Genomic DNA, 18651 nt, shown 5'->3' with positions numbered 1-18651 from the left:
AATAACGATGAAAGTTGAAGAAATTAATGATAAATTTTTAAATTAGAGGAACGAAAGTAAATGAAACATTGCAAATTACGTACTCCATTAGTTTTAAAATATTTGTCTTAGTTGAATAGTCATATTGAAACTTGTCAGAATAATTTCAATGTATTCTATTTACTTCGTATGCTTATTGATAATTATTTTACTACGTATTTAAAAAAAGAAGAGAAAAGTTAACTTTGGAGATTTTGTGATAAATAAATAAATAAATAAGTACCCATTTACATCGTCATAGCACCCCTCAGCCCACAATGGTTATAGCACGGTAATAGCACCACCCAGCCCACAAAGCTACAACCAACCAAACCGCCACATAACAATAGCCAAACATAATTTTACGTGATTCAATGGTCCGTAAAAGTTATTTTAAGGATTATAATGTTATTTTTTTCCGTACCACTATGTTGATATATATTCCGTAAAACGTTAAACGTATATGTCAATATTTATTTACAATGTTGTCATCCTATTACATATTTACATTAAAACACATAGGCCCAGAAATTCCCCCGTATTAATAGTTCTTCACAAAATCAATACTAATCGATGGTTGTCCTAGAGCCCAAACACGGCCATGTTCATATTCGGGGGCAAGCAAACCTGCACGGCTATGCTGGCTTTAACCCAAACTCAGTAACGACTTAACAGAAGGAGGGGATCAATATTGGACATCTTTGAAATACTACTGTGGATTGTTTTAATTTTTTTATCACATACATTCAAACAACCGTAGTACATATATTTCAATATTAATATGTTCTCCACATCTGATCAGCAACAGCAAATTCATGCAAAATGGGGTTAAAGTTTCAGCATTAGTACTCCCTACAAAAAGCTGAATGTAAGCGCAACGTGACCTATTAGCTGCCCTTTTATATACTAGTATATACATTTTGTTGAGCTCCAAAAACTACGCGTTGTTAACCTCTCAAGGAGAAAGGACAATTATGCCTGAAACATCGGTGCTCTCATCACTTACAGTAGCCTCAGTGCTTGAGCTACTGCCACCATTCTGAGACATGCTTCCTTTGAAGATGCTCCTTGGATCATCTAGTCTTGTGGGAAGCGAGATCTTTAGTCCCAAGCCCACTTTGGCCTGTCCTGTTCCGTAGATTTTGGGGCTGGATGTAGAACCATAGGCAGCTTGGATTTGCCTGGAGGATGATGAGCCTATAGATTGCTTCTTTGAGCGGAATCTGCCTCTGTTGACATGCTGTGCGCAGTACTTTTGATATGGTAGAACTTCCTTCTTGCACTGCCACTTCTTCCCATCTGTTCTCTTACACCTTGATTCAGATTCTGTGTTGCTCTTGCAACTTTGAACACTCGGGCACCTCATTCCTGTATCTAAAAATAGACAGATAACATAAACCATTAGCAGGTAATGAGGTAAACAAGGGAAAGAATACAAGAATTATCTAAGTCAAGAGAAGATTCGTCATGGCCAAATCCGAGCTCCTAGAGTAGACTGATAAAATAATAAAAAAAAAAAAAGATTATCAGCTAGTATGCAGTATATATACCCTCAATTCTCGAACGTGGAACACAAAATAAAAAGATACGCAACTATATGTCAAAAAGTATAAGAATTAACAGCAGGTCAGTATAATAGAGTTCATAAGGTTTGCTGTCAGAAAAACATTCTTAACAAATGACCCACCAAATGATGCAAAAACCAGTGGAATATTTATCAGGTGATTGAGGTCAATGATGATGAATCTTGAATTCAAACCGAATCATTTATATTATTGTGGAACACATATACATCAATAATTCATTCATAACAGGAACGACATTTCAACACCATAAAAATAGTCTTGTAAGAAAAAAGGCTAACCATTTAGAAGAACACTTTTCGGTGAGAAATCCAACCCTGATGTTTGGTTGATGACAGCAATCCTATCTTTCGCAACGACACACTTTGCCTCATTGTTTTGCTTGTTGTTCCCATAGCTCACTGCAGTAGAAGTGCCTAAGTCTTGAGCTCTCTTCACAACCTTAGTTGGCTCTTTGGGACCTAGATTATCTGAGAATCTTGGTCTGATGTCTTTGTTAAAATTAATGTTTTTGTTTAAGTTTTTGAGGTTGGTGGTTCTGGAATATGGACAGGCTTCCACAAGCTTTCTTGAACGATTACTGCCTCGATGCATGTGCTTCTCGCAGTATTTCCCATTAGGAATCACAGATTGGTGGCACCTCCATTTCTTGCCATCAGTCCTCCTGCATCTCCCAGGCTCCGGATCTATCATCTGTCGGTGATGATCAAAACTCCCGCAGAAAAATGCTAGAACCACAAATCATGATAACACCAAACAAAATCAACAATACTCATACAATCATTTCCTCAGGCACTCAACGGTCAACACTCAACATCATCCAACAAAATACACTAGCAAGGTTAAATTCTTAAGATTGTCTTTATTTTTGTTATTATTATTATTATATCATCAAGTCAAAAGCTCAATAAAGTAGGTACAAATGAATGCAAATGCAGCATAACTAGTAAAACCAAAACTCCTACATTCATGATTGCTCAAGTACCTACACAGTAATGTAAAACTTAAGTTATCAGCAACATAGACATTCGAGTATAAGCGACATTGGACGATGATTCATAGTACATTTGGCAATCCCACAAACTGTAAATCCGTAATGCATCAATCAAACATATCCATTAGCACTTTGTATTTCAAACTCATCAACCAAAGAGTAAATGCACACAAGTACCCAACTTCTGTAGTACAAACACATTCTTTCCCACCTTAATTGAAGATCAATCTCTAAAAGGAGACAACACAGTAGGGTTTTAGCATCCCCTCACAAAAAGTCATCAAAGTGACCAAAACCACAAAAGACCCTAGGTCCTCATTTGAAATGATAACAAGAAAACACACGTTTGACATGTAAACCTTATGTTAAGGCGCTACTCGATTGAGTCTCAAGATCATGATTCATTCAATAGTCCCCTACAAGGGACAAATTCTGATATGACATAGAGAAATTCGCAATTTAAATCTCAACTATTGTCGATTTTCTCATAACAATTCCAACTACGGGGAATGTCTTCCCAACATAGTCTTCAAAATAATCCTATGACCTTTATCACCCGATTTTGAAAAACACATGTACAAATAAATAAGCAAATAAGGCAAGTCAACATATTAGCAGTATATACCTAAACCAACCAAGAATTGCAGTCCAAAATGTAAACAAGAAACAGAAAACAACCACAACAAATGAAACATATTTTACAATTTATAATCCAAAACTTTAAACCATAATTCACATGCATATTATCAAAGCTTCCAAAAAAACCAGTTAAATTAAAAAGGGGAATTATAAATGAAAACAAAAAATATATATATATATATATATAAATAAATTACAAAATGCTACTGAGTAAACAATATAAACATGATTAAATTGAGAACATATATCAAATAAATTGAAAAAAAAAAAAAAAAAAAACTTACAAAAAGGAGGAGATGATCTTTTGTAGAGGTAAAAATGAGGAGGAAGAAGGTGAAAAGGAACAGGTAAACCACAAGCCAAATACTTAAATATCAATAATTGTTTCTTTAATTCTTGAACCTGATACTCTGTAAACCTGACCACTGAATTTATCCTACACCCTTTTCTCTCCACCACCGCTTGATTATGATTATGATCATGATCATCAACTTCCTTGTTCTCCTCTTTCACCATTACAATCCTGCCAAAGATGTTGTCTTTTTCTCTCTCATTGGACCCACCAATCCCAAGAGCAAGACTGATCAACGGTTCTGATTCATCCTCTGTTTTTTTCCCCTGTTTTTCTTCAGTTTTTATCCTCCACCTGTCCTCCCCTTCTCCTTCATCACAATTCAAAAAAAATCAGATCATTACAATAAAATTAACCAAAGATCTTAACGTTACGTGGTACACCAACAATGTATTGGCTACCTCGACCAAGAAAAATGTGTTACTGACCAGAAGAAGTGGGGAAAAGGTTGACAAGAGGCTTCATTGTGATAGTTTGTTTAGTAAAGGGAAAGGAGGTTGATTTGTGGGTGGTTAAATAAAAATGAAGTAGAAAATGACAAACACTGGAAAAAAAAAAAAAAAAAAAAAGGCCTGAAAAACCAAAGTCATTAGAGATTGTCAGAAGGGGTGAGGAAATCTGACAACTGGAGAGGATGAAAGGAGGAGAGAGAGAGAAAAATGAGGGGTTTTGGCAGGAAACAGAGGGGGCAAATACTTGTCAGAAAGAGTGAGTAGTGAATAAATAGTGAGTGTGGTGTCAATATATTTGTTGTGTGCTTGATTGATTGCTTTCAATATTTGTGAGTGGAACGTGCTCCATAATATAAGATCGATGGACAGTCTTCCTACCTTGACATGTAGCCTTGTAGCGAGGGAGGGATTGGACTGCGATTTTTCTTACCGTCGTTCTTTTACAATCGCAATACGTTAGCATGAAATGTATTTAAAAGATTGGAAAAAGCAAACTAACCTAGAACAGATTTGTCTATGTACTCATACCCCACTTAGAAGAAAAATAAAATAAAATAAAATTTTGTACTCCGTGCTCGGTTAGTGCGTTACTCGTATCTTAACCTCAATTTAACTTATTTGTCAATTAATTTGACTATATAAAGTTTTTAAATATTATAGGACATTAACATCAATCATATTGATTTTCAAGGAAATAATCTATCAATAACAATTTAATCAAATCAAGCTATAATTGATTAGTTTAAACCCGTCTTTATGGAATCATATTACAATTAAAATTAGAAGCTTTGGGCCTAAATGGGATTGGCCCATTGATCATTAAATTTGATTAATAGATTTCAATAATCTAATTAATTTTTAGAGTTTGCACTAATTTTCAATCCGAGCTTTTATTAGCATATTGCTTAGTTAATATTTTCACTATTGTGTTTACTATGTCAAATTTAACATTTAGGGGCCGTTTGGTTGGGGGTATTCATCAAAGGGAATGAGAATCAACTGCCCTCATTCCCTTTGTTGTTGTTTGTTAAGCCTTTTTTTCCATTCCTTTTACCCTCTCCATTTCCCCAAATCCTTCCAAGTTCATTCCCCACCCCCTAGGTATTTCCATTTCCATTCCCTAGCCACCCCAACAACACCATACCACCATCCTACTTCCTATCGAAACCACCAGAAAACCAGCCCCCCTCACCGTCGGTCGTCCCCCCGCCTTTCGCCGCACCCCCTGCCCCTCGCCTCGATCTCACAACTCTCCTCTCCCCCGAAAAAACCTCCCCTAACCCCGCAAAAAACCTATAAACAACTTCTATCTCCCTGTAAAACCATCGGTCGACGTTCCCACCACTCTCAAAACCTTAGACGCTAGGGTTTCGAGGGTGATGGGGGAGCCGCCCACGATTTTATGGGGAGAGAGAATATAAATCTAGGGTTTTGCAGGCTGGGGGAGGTTTTTTCGGGGGAGAAGATAGTTGTGCGGTCGCGGAGAAGGCTAGCGAGTGGTGGAGGAGGTGCGACGAGTGGTGGAGTGGCTGGGTGGTGGCTAGAAATGGTGGGAAGTTAAGCAATGTGGTGGTTGGATTGGTGGTAGTGTTTCCTTTGTTATTCAAAGCAAACAACACAGCAAAATTAGGGGATTTTCATTCCATTTCGATTCATTTCCTTTGTTCATTCCATTCCGATTACCCTGTGCGAACCAAACGATCCCTTAGTTTATAAAATCTAAATCTACAAAGATTATCAAAATATTTCAATGAAATGTGGGTCAAAGTAAGGTATGTAGATAGATGCAAAGATTAAACCATTCTAGTAAACAAAACAATATATATATATATATATATATATATATATATATATATATATATATATATATATATATATATAAAGCTCATATTTATAAATTGAAAAGGTATTGCGTGCGTACGGACGCACGAACTGTTTGGTGCGGGAGAATTGGCTAATATATTTTACTCGTTGGCTGATATGTTTCATGTGTTGGCTGATATATTTCATTTTTTGGCTTATATGGTTTTTGGGTTGACTAATATATTCATTTTGTTGGCTGATATGTTTTTTTTTTTTTTCTTTTGTTGGCTGATATCAGACATAATTTGGCTTATATTTTTCTTTAGTTAGCTGATATGCATATTTTAATTGTTGGCTTATATGTTTCATTTTGTTAGCTGATATGTTTATTTTATTGGCTTACCTGTTGTTTTTGTTGGCGGATACACTTCATTTGTTAGCTGATATGCTTCATTTGTTTGTTAATATGTTCAATCTGTTGGCTTATATGTTCCTTCTGTTGGTTTATATGTATCTTTTGTTGGCATATATGTTCAATCTATTGGCTTATATGTTCCTTCTGTAGGCTTATATGTATCATTTGTTGGCTGATATATTTCTCTTGTTCGCTGATATATATCTTTTGTTGGTTGTTAGTTCCTTTTGTGGCTGATACACTTCTTTTGTTGGCTGATTTGTACCATATGTTGGCTGATATGTATCTTTTCATTATTTTATTGGCCGATAAGTTTCTTTTATTGGGCTGATTTGTACATTTTGTTGGCTGATATCATACATCAATTGACTGATATGCGTTATTTGTTATCTTATATGATTAACAAATGTATTTTTATCTAACAAACAAATAAACCCACCATCACAAATCCTCAACAAGTCAACCATATCATATCATCATCACCACCACTTATTAAAATTAGACAACTTCCCAACACACCCACCAAACCCACCACTACCACCTCTTTCATCGCACCTCTTTCGCTCTCTTCCTCCATTCTCGCCCAATCACAACTCCACCAGCAGCAAACCACAGCCACCAACAATCGAACCTCCAATCCCCCTGCCTCGGTACTCCACCGTACCAGCCACTATTTTAGATATACCATTGTTGTCTTCATCCACCATTGTCATCGAAACCGAGCACCGCACCACCAATAGATACTCCACCAGCCGCACTCGCCACCAATCTTCCACTGCCCCACTTCGCAACCCACCAGCCGCATCTTAACCACCATCTCCTGCCAACAGCAACCACCACAAGATCGCCATTTTTTTTTTTGAAGGAATTGAAAATCGTTCATTTTTTTTTTTTTTTTTTTGAAGGAATTGAAAATCATTCAATTAGGGTTGATGATTGATTGATTTTGTGGGTGTTAATCAAAATTATGAATGGAAAAATAAAATAAAACTGAACTATAATGCAAAGGAGGAGAGCAGAGGAGACGGAAAGAAAAGGGAAGAGAAAATTAAGGTAGCCTCACAAACCCTTGGGTGCGGGTGCCCTCACCCAATAATTTGTGTTGTAAATTAACTGTAAGTTGGATAATATGGGGAAATAAAGCTTTACATCTTACTTCTTAGTGTACCTAAAGTTATGGCACTTATGTAAAGTGACTAGTGTACCCTTCATCATTAACTATTTAGCTTAACTAGTTATGGTGCACGCGCGCGTTGCGTGTGCAGCATTTTGGTTATCGGGATAAATAAATCAAATATGAATCAATAAGTCGAATGAATTGACAACATTATATAACAATCCTTTAATTTAGTATTAACAAGTTGAATGTCTAAATTTTCTATTGAAAAACATTTAAGATGTCGGGGTGATAGATATATCAAAATAATAACAATGTGTTAATTAATAGGATTTGGTATGTAAATATCTTAAACAATAACCCATGTAAAATATGGGAGGCATTCAATATTGTTGGTTATTGAATTCACTGGAAAAACTATCGTTGATTAAATGAAGTAGATCTATTTTCCTTTTTTTTTTTTTTTTTTTTTATTTTTTACAAACACGAAGGAATTTAATAAAAACGAAATAAGCCAAATTAAATATGTTTGGTAAATGAATAATATTTATTTTGAATTTTTTGGCGAATTATTGAAAAGATTTAAATGTGTTTTATTTAATATAGATGATTATTTCAGATTGCCGAGTGAAATTATTATATGGCGTTTGTATATGTAACATATTAAACTGAACAATTAAGAAAGAAACTTAGATTCTATTTTTGGAAAATGCTTATGTAGTTGAGATGTATAACAATATCGGATAATAAGATGTTTTGATCTAAAGTGTCTTTTTGGTTTACGTGTATTATATGAAACAATACAATTTTTTCGTCTTGCATGCTATGAAAGACATTCGAAGAGACACACTAAAAGTGACGGCTTGACTCTTTAATGGCCATCAACCTCTATCCCTTTTCTGTATTGAAAAGGCCCTTTTATTTAACTTTCTATCTTCCATTTTCTTTGCCAAGGTTTGAGTTCTCTGTATTCATAAACGTCTTTGCATTTCAATCTCCTTTCTTCCATTTTATTCTTGAATTTCTCCATGGCAGGGAGTGATGATGATTCCATTTTTGATGATTGGTATCGCAATTTTCTTGGTAAAAGAAAAGATAATTTAAGGGGGCAATATTTTGCAGCGGCTGAAAACCGGTTGGAAGCTACCAAGAAGCTGGACATGTTAATGGAGGAGATGAAGGATGTTGATGCTCAAATTGCTAAGTGTGATGAAGTAGCTCGAAACAGGAAGAAGGATAAGAAGCCTAAAATTGGGAGCTCTTTTGACTGTCCAATTGAAGTTGATAGTGATAAGGACGAAGAATTGGTGAGGATGGGAAAAGTTGTGGGTTTTAGAGGGCCAACATGTAAAAGCAAGGGTGAGTGTAGTAAGTTCAATGAGATTCAAGCTGATGGTGTTGAAAGTGGGGAGGCCGATATGGATATAAGTGATGAGGAAACCGTTGAGAAGCAAGTCATCCCGTCATCAGTTGTTGCTCGGGCTGGAGAGGTTCAACAACAACCTGCAATTCAAGAAGGCAATGCCAATGTAGTTCAAGGAGGGCAACCACAACCACAACAAGGAGGGCCAGAGGACGAGGACGAAGAAGATGATGAGGAAGGAAATGAGTAGCGAACTGAAGAGGATACCTCGGAGGATGATTTTGGTGATCCATACCATTATCACTCCCCTGAGGTCTCTCATAGTGATGATGATGCATATGGATTTAATTCAGATTAGAGCCATTAGTTAGATTAAGTTATTAGTAATTTAGAAATTATGTAGTTGTTAAAGTTCTCTTTATCCTATTTTATTGTTCTAAGTATTGGCTTCAATCCATTTTTGTTATGCTTGTAAGGATTGGATGCCTTCGTTTATATAAGGAATCTGTTTTGGATATTTAGTAATATAAGGTGTATGGATATCTTGGTTGGAATATGCTATTCGGTTTTTTAATTTGAAGTGTTTTGCTTGAAATATGTTGGCTGCAAATTTGATCTGAAATGTGTGATATATTTTGGGTGAAATATTTTGTTCTTCAATTTGGTAGTTACACTGATAGTACTTGAAGTAAAATGTAATTAGATTTATTATTCAAATTGATTCCTAACTTGGAACCAAATTGATGTAGTAATTAAAAACCATGGTATCATTTTACAGTCTTTGAATATCTTAATTAGAACATGCTTGGCCTATTTCAAGGTCATCACTCAACACCAAATAAGCCATCACTAAGGAATATAGGACATAAAAGCAATAATTGCTTGACCTGAAATTTGTTGGTCATCATGCTTGCATAAAAAAGTACAGCCATAAGGTCTTAGTTTTGAAGTTAGGCATGATAACCATACATAAGTTGTTACGCAAGTACACAAATTATATAAAAGTTCACATGGCAGAGCATTTAAGGAGTACAAAATCATTTCCAGTGACTTGTGCAAAAGGAACCTACTATTGTTTCAAAAGGTGTCCAGCAAGAACACGTTCAAAATGACAAGCAACTCTTGTTCGATATAACGTGTTCTTACAAGAAGCCTTAGTTCTTGGCATTCATGACTTATTTTGGAGCAACTGATTCGACATTCTTGACTTCTTTTGGAGCAGCTGTTTTGGCAGTCATGACTTCTTTTGTGGCAACTGATTTGGCATCCGCGATTTCTTTTGTACCAACTAATTTGGCATTCACGGGTTCTTCTGTAACAACTGATTTGATAACCCATTTGAGGTAGCCAACCCTCTTGATTGCACCTGTTGGCCCAACTTCAACTTTCACTGGGTTTCCTTTAAGTGCAGCAGCTAATGTGTCAAAGCCATCCCAGCCTGATATCTGCATAACAAAGAAAAACAGTTAATTAAGGTGTGGCCTGGTTTACTTTAAAGTATGGACAATAGGTAATTAACTAAGAGCAGCATATTGAATGTTTTTACCTTCTTTTCAATCAGTTCTGCTTTTTTCAGGCCCAATAATTTTTCACACTGCTTCCCATATGCTGTTAACCGAATTGTTGCAGTATCATCGGCTGCATAGAAGGTGATACTGACCCTGTAAGAAGTCAGGTATAGTTAGCAATAGAACAGGATGCAAGTTATGATGTTAGTGAAATGGTATTTCACCTCTTTTCTGTAATGCAAGTATCGTTGCACTTATCACAGTAAAATTTAGCTGTGTCAACATTGTCACAGTGGTTACCACAAACGTTGCATCCAACATAAGCAATAATATCCTCTTTCCGTGCAGTTGGTATTGCGATTTTGAGCCAGTGGCGCTCATGTGCAGTAGTTGTTAGAGGCTGCAAGTGCAGAAATTAACATCAAAATAATTCATTGAATGTAATATTTATAGGATGTAATCTCCATATGTATAAATAATGAAAATTTCATTACTGTTTTCTTCTTCAGATCTTCAACTGAAGTCAGGCCATTTGAGCTGCTAGCTTCCCTGGACTGCAGTTGGTGCGCCACATGATTAGCAAGGTGATCTTCATTTTCCAGCACCCTGTCCCATACAAAGTTGCAACCATTACTCAAGTATTTTGAAAACAAAATAGCTTTAAAAATTATACTCAAGTATCTTGAAAGCAAAATAGCTTTAAAAATTATATGAACTTACCAAGCTTTCAGTGCACTAACTTCAAGACCTGCTGGATCGGGATCAATTACTGTGGACATAGAAGATGCCAAGGAGAATCCTATGCAACGAAATAAAAAATAAGCCATAATATAGTTGAGGTACATGATTCTAGTATTTTGAGTAGGAATTAACCTCCATGGGTGGCTGCCTTCAAGTGTCGGAAACTGACCACCAGGAAAGATTCACACCAAGAAGCTAATTTGGCACACTCTTTAGTAGCTAACTCTCCATACACAGAAATAACAAGAGCATCAGCCATCCTGCATATATATCAAATCATTATTAAAAGAAAACATATAAATAAGTTTCATTTGCTTGAATGTATCTGTTAATGTGTAATAACCTTTGCACACTGGCATCCACAACAACAATGTCTTGTACATCAAATTCATAACCATTGCATATTTTTTTCTTGCGTGTGTCTTCCAAATGCACAATGACTCCAAGAATATCTACACATAAGCCACATAATAAGGGTTAAGAAGTAAGCTGCAATAGAAATAAAAATACCACAGTACATAATATATATTACCATAGCAATCATCTTCATTGCTTGTAGGTGGGACTTTAACAATGGGAGTGTATTTTGGCACAATAGGACCAGAATTGGGATTGAGTGATTGAATTGTTGTTGTGCCTCCAAAAGACAGGTAGTAGTCACCTTCTTTGTGACGAAACATGGGATTGGTATTCCTGATTGGTGCATCTGATATGATGTATTCTTTCTGGTGCTCCAAAACAGTCTTAAAGTTCTCAATGTCATCTTCAAACAAAGTCCCTCTCATTTCATTCCCCTAACAGCACACCATTAAAATGTATCAGAACATGTCTAATTTCTTTAGCTAACTACACAACAAAATTCAGAGCATTATATATACCTCATCATCTTCAAATACAAGCTTCTGGAAAGCTTTCTTGCCTTCTGGATATTTTGCAGGAGACTTTTTCTTCACCTTAACCTTAATCTTGTACCTCTTGTTTTTGGGAGTTAGCTTATCGAGAGGCACATATTGAGGTTTCATCTAGTTCATTTACACACAAGAAAAGGTTATTTCATACAATTTAACAATCTTATAGGTTGTATAGAATCACTTGACTTGAGATTTTTAGTGAACCTTGTTCCAAAATGTTGATAAATTTTGTTCATAAATCAAGGTATATAATTTATGATGTGCAATTTAACAAAGAAACATGTTCTTTAACATTAGATAAATAATTATACAAAATTTGGTTAATAAACTCTGTATGAATATATTTTTCTGGAATTTGTAACACATATATGATCAAAATTGAAAAAGGCAAAGGGTTTAGATGTATCAGTAATTTTCCTTAGACAAATAAAATACATCCTAAGGAGCACTAAATTTCTGAATTAGCAATAATAATTAAGTTTCAGTTTCACAAATACGCCCAGTAATGTAATAAGAAAATATCACATAAACTAACAGTGAAGTTTATGTTTTTTACATAAATGAAATACACCCTAAGCAGCACTAAATTTGTTGAATGTAGCAGTAATAATTTAGTTTCATTTTTTAAAATAAGTGCAACAATTTTATTAGACAATATCAGATAAATTGACAGTGAAGTTGTTGGGAACACTATTAGATGAACACTGTTAACCTTAAGCACAAGTTGATGCGGACTCATCCCTCCTGGGCAAAGTGTGTTCAGATTTTCTGTTGGATAGAGGTTGCAATTATCATCAAGGATTGAATCATAGCTTAGATAGACAGTAGGAATGCTAGGAAACTGTTCAATTAAGTAGTCATTTATGGCATCAACTTCCTCATTCATTGGTGTGAGGATTGCTCTTTCATTGAATATGCCACTATCAAATGTTGGATTTGAAATTTCTAGGAAAATCATTGCAGTTAACACAGAAATTGAATCCTCATTTGCAGCTATATTCTGAACTATGTGTTCAGGTAGCTGTACATAAGCACTTTCATCTGATTGTAATTGGCCATTCCCCAAGGCTAGGAGGAAAGCTGAATAAGGTAAGTCTTCTTTAGCTCTGATGTTCTCTGTTAACCGAAATTTGACTAAAAGGGGCCAAATGTAAGAGCTCACAACACTAACACCAACAACCTCTCTTTGTGAACGACGGGGTAAAATTGGCAAAACTTGTCTAAAATCTCCCCTTAAGACAATTACTTTGCCACTAAATGGCTGATCAGGATGGCAGAGATTACGCAACAACAAATCCAAAGATTCTATGTTCTCTTTACGAGCCATGGACGCTTCATCCCAAATTATCAGGGTATTAGCTTTGACTAAAGCAACTAAGCTTCCCTGTTTTGGGACATCACAAGCGAGTGACATCTCTGAATCAAGTTGAATTTTAAACCTGGAGTGAGCTGTTTTGCCAGAGGGAATATTAGAAGCAGCTATGCCTGATGTCGCTGTTGGCAGCACAATCTTGCCTGCCAAACGTACTTCAGCATATAAAGCATTGTAGAGAAATGTCTTGCCTGTCCCACCTGGCCCATCAACAAAAAAACAACCAGGTTTCTCTTCATTGACATGAGCCATAATTCTATTGAATGCATTTGCTTGAGCTTCGTTGAGCTTCTCTCGACAATCAATGCATTCTAGAGGAATTGGTGCTTCAAGTGCATCTTTGATATCCTTTGTAATGCGTATTTCATTATTGTCTTCTTCAATCAAATGGCCTAGGCCAAAATCTTCCAATGACTTTCCCATGGCTTCTAAGTTTTTCTCAAGGTCTCTTACAGTTAGCCTCATCACTTTCTCTTGATGGTTGGAATTTTGATATGCAAAATCTTCAGAGAGTGAAGTATAAAACTGCAGCCAGAGAGCATTTGGGTTACTTGGTTGGCAGAAGATCAACACAGTTGCAAACAGCTGCCTCAGTGCAGAAGGCATCCGTGCTTCTGATGCTTCCTGCAAACATAATGTAACTGCATTGTCTTGTTGAAATAACCCGAGCTTGATTGCAGCTTCCTGGAAGGTAGGGTAGAGCACACCATCTACAGTTCTAAGATGATTAAATGAGATAGGACTAATGACTTTACCAAGCAATAAACGTAAGAAGAAGCGTTCTCCTTCTGCAGGACTCACAAAAGCCATTCGTCCAACATTTTTTTTTTGTAACTTCTTTTAATCCATATTTTTTTGCTAGCTTCCCACCTATAATGTGCAATTATTTCAGTGTATTGATACCCTATGCCTCCAGGGGTGTTTGCGTTTAGTCTAAAGAATTCTAGCAAAGCAGTAGTACTTCTCTTTTCATCTTGCACAACAGAACCAAGCTGTTCATGAGACCTCATATAAATAGTTTGCATATTTGGTAAGTGCACTGGAAGGAGTTGTACAGAAGGAGTCATCTCAAAGAGATCAAATCCAAATATTCTCCAAGCCGCCTCACATGGTGAAACCCATCTACCAGACTGGAAAGCATCAATCTTATCAACACTTTGATTTTGTTCACCAACAACATTAAAAGATACACGATCATGACCTTTGTACACATATTTGTACAGGTATTTGACTGCTTGAATAGTTGACCAGACTTCAACATTTAAATGGCAGTCAAATAGCATAGATAAATATGGATTATAAGGTATAACCCAGCGGTTATCAAGATTAGCACCGCGAATTCTTACATGCTCACCAGTGTTCCTTCTTCTGTACATGGGAAAACCATCTTCATTTGTGGTAGTCTCTTCTAAATATGGTTTAGGGTAGCTGTACTTACAGAGAACTTCACTGCCATGATCTTTTTTCATGCATGCACATTTAGGATTTAAACTACCACATGGACCATGCATCATGTGGCCAAGAACAATTTTGTGTAACTAAGGACATTCAGTTGAAGGGATTTTTGCAGCAACGAATTTGTCATAATCAGAAGGCCCCTTTAGCTTGTATGCATCTTCCAAGATAATTAAAAAGTGAGCATGGGGTAGACCCCTCTTTTGAAATTCCACAACATAGACCATAACTGCAACTTTTCCAAAGACCATGTCTTCCATTATTTTTTTCTTCAGAGCTATTAACTTTGCTCTGAAAACCCGAGCAACAATGTCTGGTCGATCACAGGCAACTTCTCCAGGAGCTAGCTCAGCTGGCTGTGATTTCAGGCCATTTGGCATTACACGTCATCGTTACAAACAAATCAGGCTTGCCAAAGCGCTGCACAAGGGCCATTGCATTTAAGTACCTTCGCTTCATATCTCGTGGACCACCGATGAAGGTTGGAGGCAATATCACTCGACGGCCAATGTTGTTAGCACTTGTTTCTCTATCCTCAACTGTATCCAAAATACCTTGGTACAAATCAGCTCTTATTGTCTGCTGATTTCGTCTAAAAAAATCGAGCCTTGTGTTCTCAATTTTAACATACATATCCACAATGTATTGTTGAAAACATCGTCCTCCCCAAAGAAGCATGTTCCCTGGCCTTATCTGTATCTTGTAGGAATAGTATTCCCGAGGGGATATATGCCTTTTAGAGGTGCCTGAATTGTCTGCTGCACCTGTATGTAGACAACAAAATGACAATCAATTTGGCTATTTAGGCATGCAAAGATATAAGACAACATAATTTGAATTAGCTATTATTGAGCACGTACGTTTTGCTTCCTCTGCCAACAGGTCCTCTTCAGTATGAACAGCACATGAAGAAACAGGATTAATATCCATTATAGCCTTTTTCTGTGCACTGACATAATCCTTCCTAAGACCTTGTGTCCAACCACAATCACCGCTTGGAAATAAAAGAGGATACTGTAATGGATCGTAACATCCATAATAGTGATATATCCGATGAGGCACAGTGGATCTTCCTGGTACAACTATGTATGGACTGTTAGATTCACTGGAAGATGCGTTCTCTGGTCATATAGCAGCCACTTCATCAGTTGAAGGTGCATTATACACGCGCTGATCTAGAACTGTGCTCTGGTTAATGATTATTTGTGTAGTCTCAGAAACAGTGAGTTCTCGTAAGGATCTGAAAAAGCGAGCATATGGCTTTACACTCATGACAAGCATTAGAATGTTTACTATGTCTTCCCTCACTTCAGGGAAAATTTCTGTTTTGCGCGTAGCTTCATAATGTGCATCATAAAAATAAAGTTGCAGGTATTAAGGAACTTCATTCTCAGGCAGTAAATCTGGCAAGTGGTGATAAATTTGGCCATGTAATAAGAAAACAAAGATTCCTTTCTCAGAGCTAGCATTAGTTTTGCCTCCAAGCGAGCAAAATGCAAACAAGTTATTATACATACGAGCATATTTTCTGAAATGCAATGAGTCTTCATCTTGAGATGTGAAAAGCCGATGTAACTCAGGAGGAATGTTATTTGTAACAATTCTAATACTCCCACTGCCACAACAAAAGTGAAGCCATTCATACTGAAATTTCTTAGCTCCACATTTAAGACAATAATGAGGCGCTTCCAACTGTAAAGATGTCAATGGTAGTGGCTGACCGATAGCAGCAGCTGGTTCATCTAGAAAATAAGATACTAAAATCATATTCCTACTAACACTGGGAAATTTTAGGCAAAAGAACTGAAGGTAGACTCACTAATTTTTTTCTTCTTAGGCTGGTTTTGTTTGCCTTTAACCCCTTTTTTTTGTTAATGTTTCTCAGCGCACCCTGTGCACTGGTTTCGCCATATTCACTATATACACACAGATCAACAAAGAAGTTAGTGTAAGCACGGCTATAAAATAGAAATAAATGCACTCCAATATTTAAGGTGTCACAACCTTACTGAATAATCTACTGAAAGACTTGCTGTTGTCTGTAAAGTACCACAAGCAGCAGTTCCTGCTTCTATTAAGAAATCCAAGAGAAGATTGTTAGCCAGTGTTTGCAAACCTTAAAACATAAGAAAGTGCTACCTGGTTACCTTTTTTTCCCCTTAGATTGCTTTGTATTTTTTTTGGAAGATTTTTCTTTGGTGCCTCTATTTTGTGAAGCTCCTTGTGCACTGATTTCGCCAACCTCACTAAATGTACAAATGCAAGGACAAATCCTCAAAGAAAAATACATCCACAATACATAATACTGATGATAAATTTAGAACACAAATTCTAACCTAGCTGAAACTGGTTCAGAAAGAGCATCAATTGCTCGTGAACGCTTGCTAGAACGTTTCCTAACATAGTCTGCATATTCAGGTTCCTTATCTAGAAGCCCAAATGGTTAAGTATCAATGACAATTGCAATGGTCATAATAGTGTTAAGTGCAATCAATCCTAATATAAAATCTGCTCTAATGTAAACAGTTCCTTTTTTTAAAAAAATGCTGAATTAGTTTTCCAACCCCTTAGCTAAAATGTACATACTCATTTAAATAATCACGCTTGTCTAAAATCTCTCTTGTAGCAATAGCATATATGAGCAAGGCCTGCAAATAAAGTGTTGATTCATGCTTAGTAAATCTAGTTAAGCATGAATATGAAACAAATAACAACTGACAGTTGAGAAGTAGCAACAAGCCAACCAAAATATATACCAAACATAACATCGATAATTTCATTTAATTAAAACAAACATAATGTAGTACATAGAACATTGCTGCTGAAAACAAAACTATTACACCCCATAGCTTAATAAACTAAAACATAGAGAAGACAAATAAAAGCTACATAAACATCAGAAAGTCTGAAACGCAAAATATTTAAGCAGCAACATAACCCTAGCAGTCTAGATAAGTCAGGGATATAAGGACTCTAATTTAAGTCTTCCTACGCTTAAAAATTTTTCTAAGTCAGCTGGGATTGGAACAGATATAGCACTTGGAAGCGAAGCAGAATGTGCTCTAGGCCGGTTACTAAAAGAAGATGAAGCCTTTGGCTTGCGAGGGGCAGCCGGAGGCAATGCAGGAGTTGGGATCTTGTTTTCACCAGACTTGGGTGTCACACAGTCTGCTTCACCAAGGAAAGGAGCTAGATGCAAGTCTCCTTGCTTGCCTAGAACGCGTTCCCTTACAGCCATATAGCTTTCTCTAGCCAATGAGCATTTGATGCCAGAGTAAACAACATTGCCATAGTTCAGGTCCACTATGTCCACATTGTAAAAAGCACGCAGAACTTAGTTGCTACTGCAACAACACGGAGAACATCAATGTAGTCAATGGTGATGCAGTTGGCACTTTGTTTCTTGACTGGGATCGCAGGCCATTTAGTTCGACCACTCACTGTGGGCTTATTCAGTGATTCCAAGGAAATGCGCTTCATTTCATACAAGAAGGCACACTGATCCAACTTGTATATATTCTCTGAAGTGATGTCAAGAATATGTAACACATACTGAGCTCTTAGGAAGCGAATAGTTTGCTCAGCAGCATTTTCACGAGAAACATCCAGTGTAGCAGCAACACCACCTTCAAAGATGTAAGGTGACAGGATACAATCAGTGACCAGCTTTAGGTTGACAGCATTCCCATCATCACCTGCAAGGGAGTAGGTCGGAGCAGGCAACCTCAAGAACCCAACAACCTGGTTGAGTAAGCTCTGGAAAGAAATGGCTACTTTGAGTGGTTCTAACCCCATAACCTGTGCGAACGATTAATGTATCACATCAGAAGGTAGTCTACAGCAGGAGCCAGGTAGAGCCAATGATAACCTTACATTGCAGCTCCAACATCTCAGCTAATCTTAAAATAAACTACATCCCTAATCAACA

General features: G+C 36.7%; 1 protein-coding gene across 1 annotated transcript; it reads right to left on the bottom strand.

The window, feature by feature from the left end:
• Window positions 1-810: 810 nt before the first annotated feature.
• LOC145585648 (growth-regulating factor 9-like) lies at window positions 811-4358 on the bottom strand. Its single transcript, XM_081642356.1, has 3 exons — window positions 3519-4358; window positions 1883-2329; window positions 811-1392 (listed from the first exon to the last, which is right to left on the bottom strand). The coding sequence occupies exons 1-3, from the start codon at window positions 3748-3750 to the stop codon at window positions 974-976; spliced, it is 1098 nt and encodes a 365-aa protein (XP_081498482.1). The 5' UTR covers window positions 3751-4358; the 3' UTR covers window positions 811-973.
• Window positions 4359-18651: the final 14293 nt, after the last annotated feature.

The sequence above is a fragment of the Chenopodium album genome, chromosome 16 (genome assembly GCF_948465745.1).
Source record: "Chenopodium album chromosome 16, dcCheAlbu1.1, whole genome shotgun sequence".
Taxonomy (NCBI): domain Eukaryota; kingdom Viridiplantae; phylum Streptophyta; class Magnoliopsida; order Caryophyllales; family Amaranthaceae; genus Chenopodium; species Chenopodium album.
This window is presented reverse-complemented; position numbering and strand designations above follow the sequence as displayed.

Bases quoted from the DNA above. Each gene is read 5' to 3' on its own strand.
- LOC145585648 (XM_081642356.1), bottom strand. From the start codon at position 3,750: ATGGTGAAAGAGGAGAACAAGGAAGTTGATGATCATGATCATAATCAT. The intron at 2,330-3,518 runs GTAAGTTTTTTT...TTGTGGTTCTAG, and splicing joins AAGATCATCTCCTCCTTTTT to CATTTTTCTGCGGGAGTTTT. The intron at 1,393-1,882 runs GTTAGCCTTTTT...GTCTATTTTTAG, and splicing joins GAAAAGTGTTCTTCTAAATG to ATACAGGAATGAGGTGCCCG.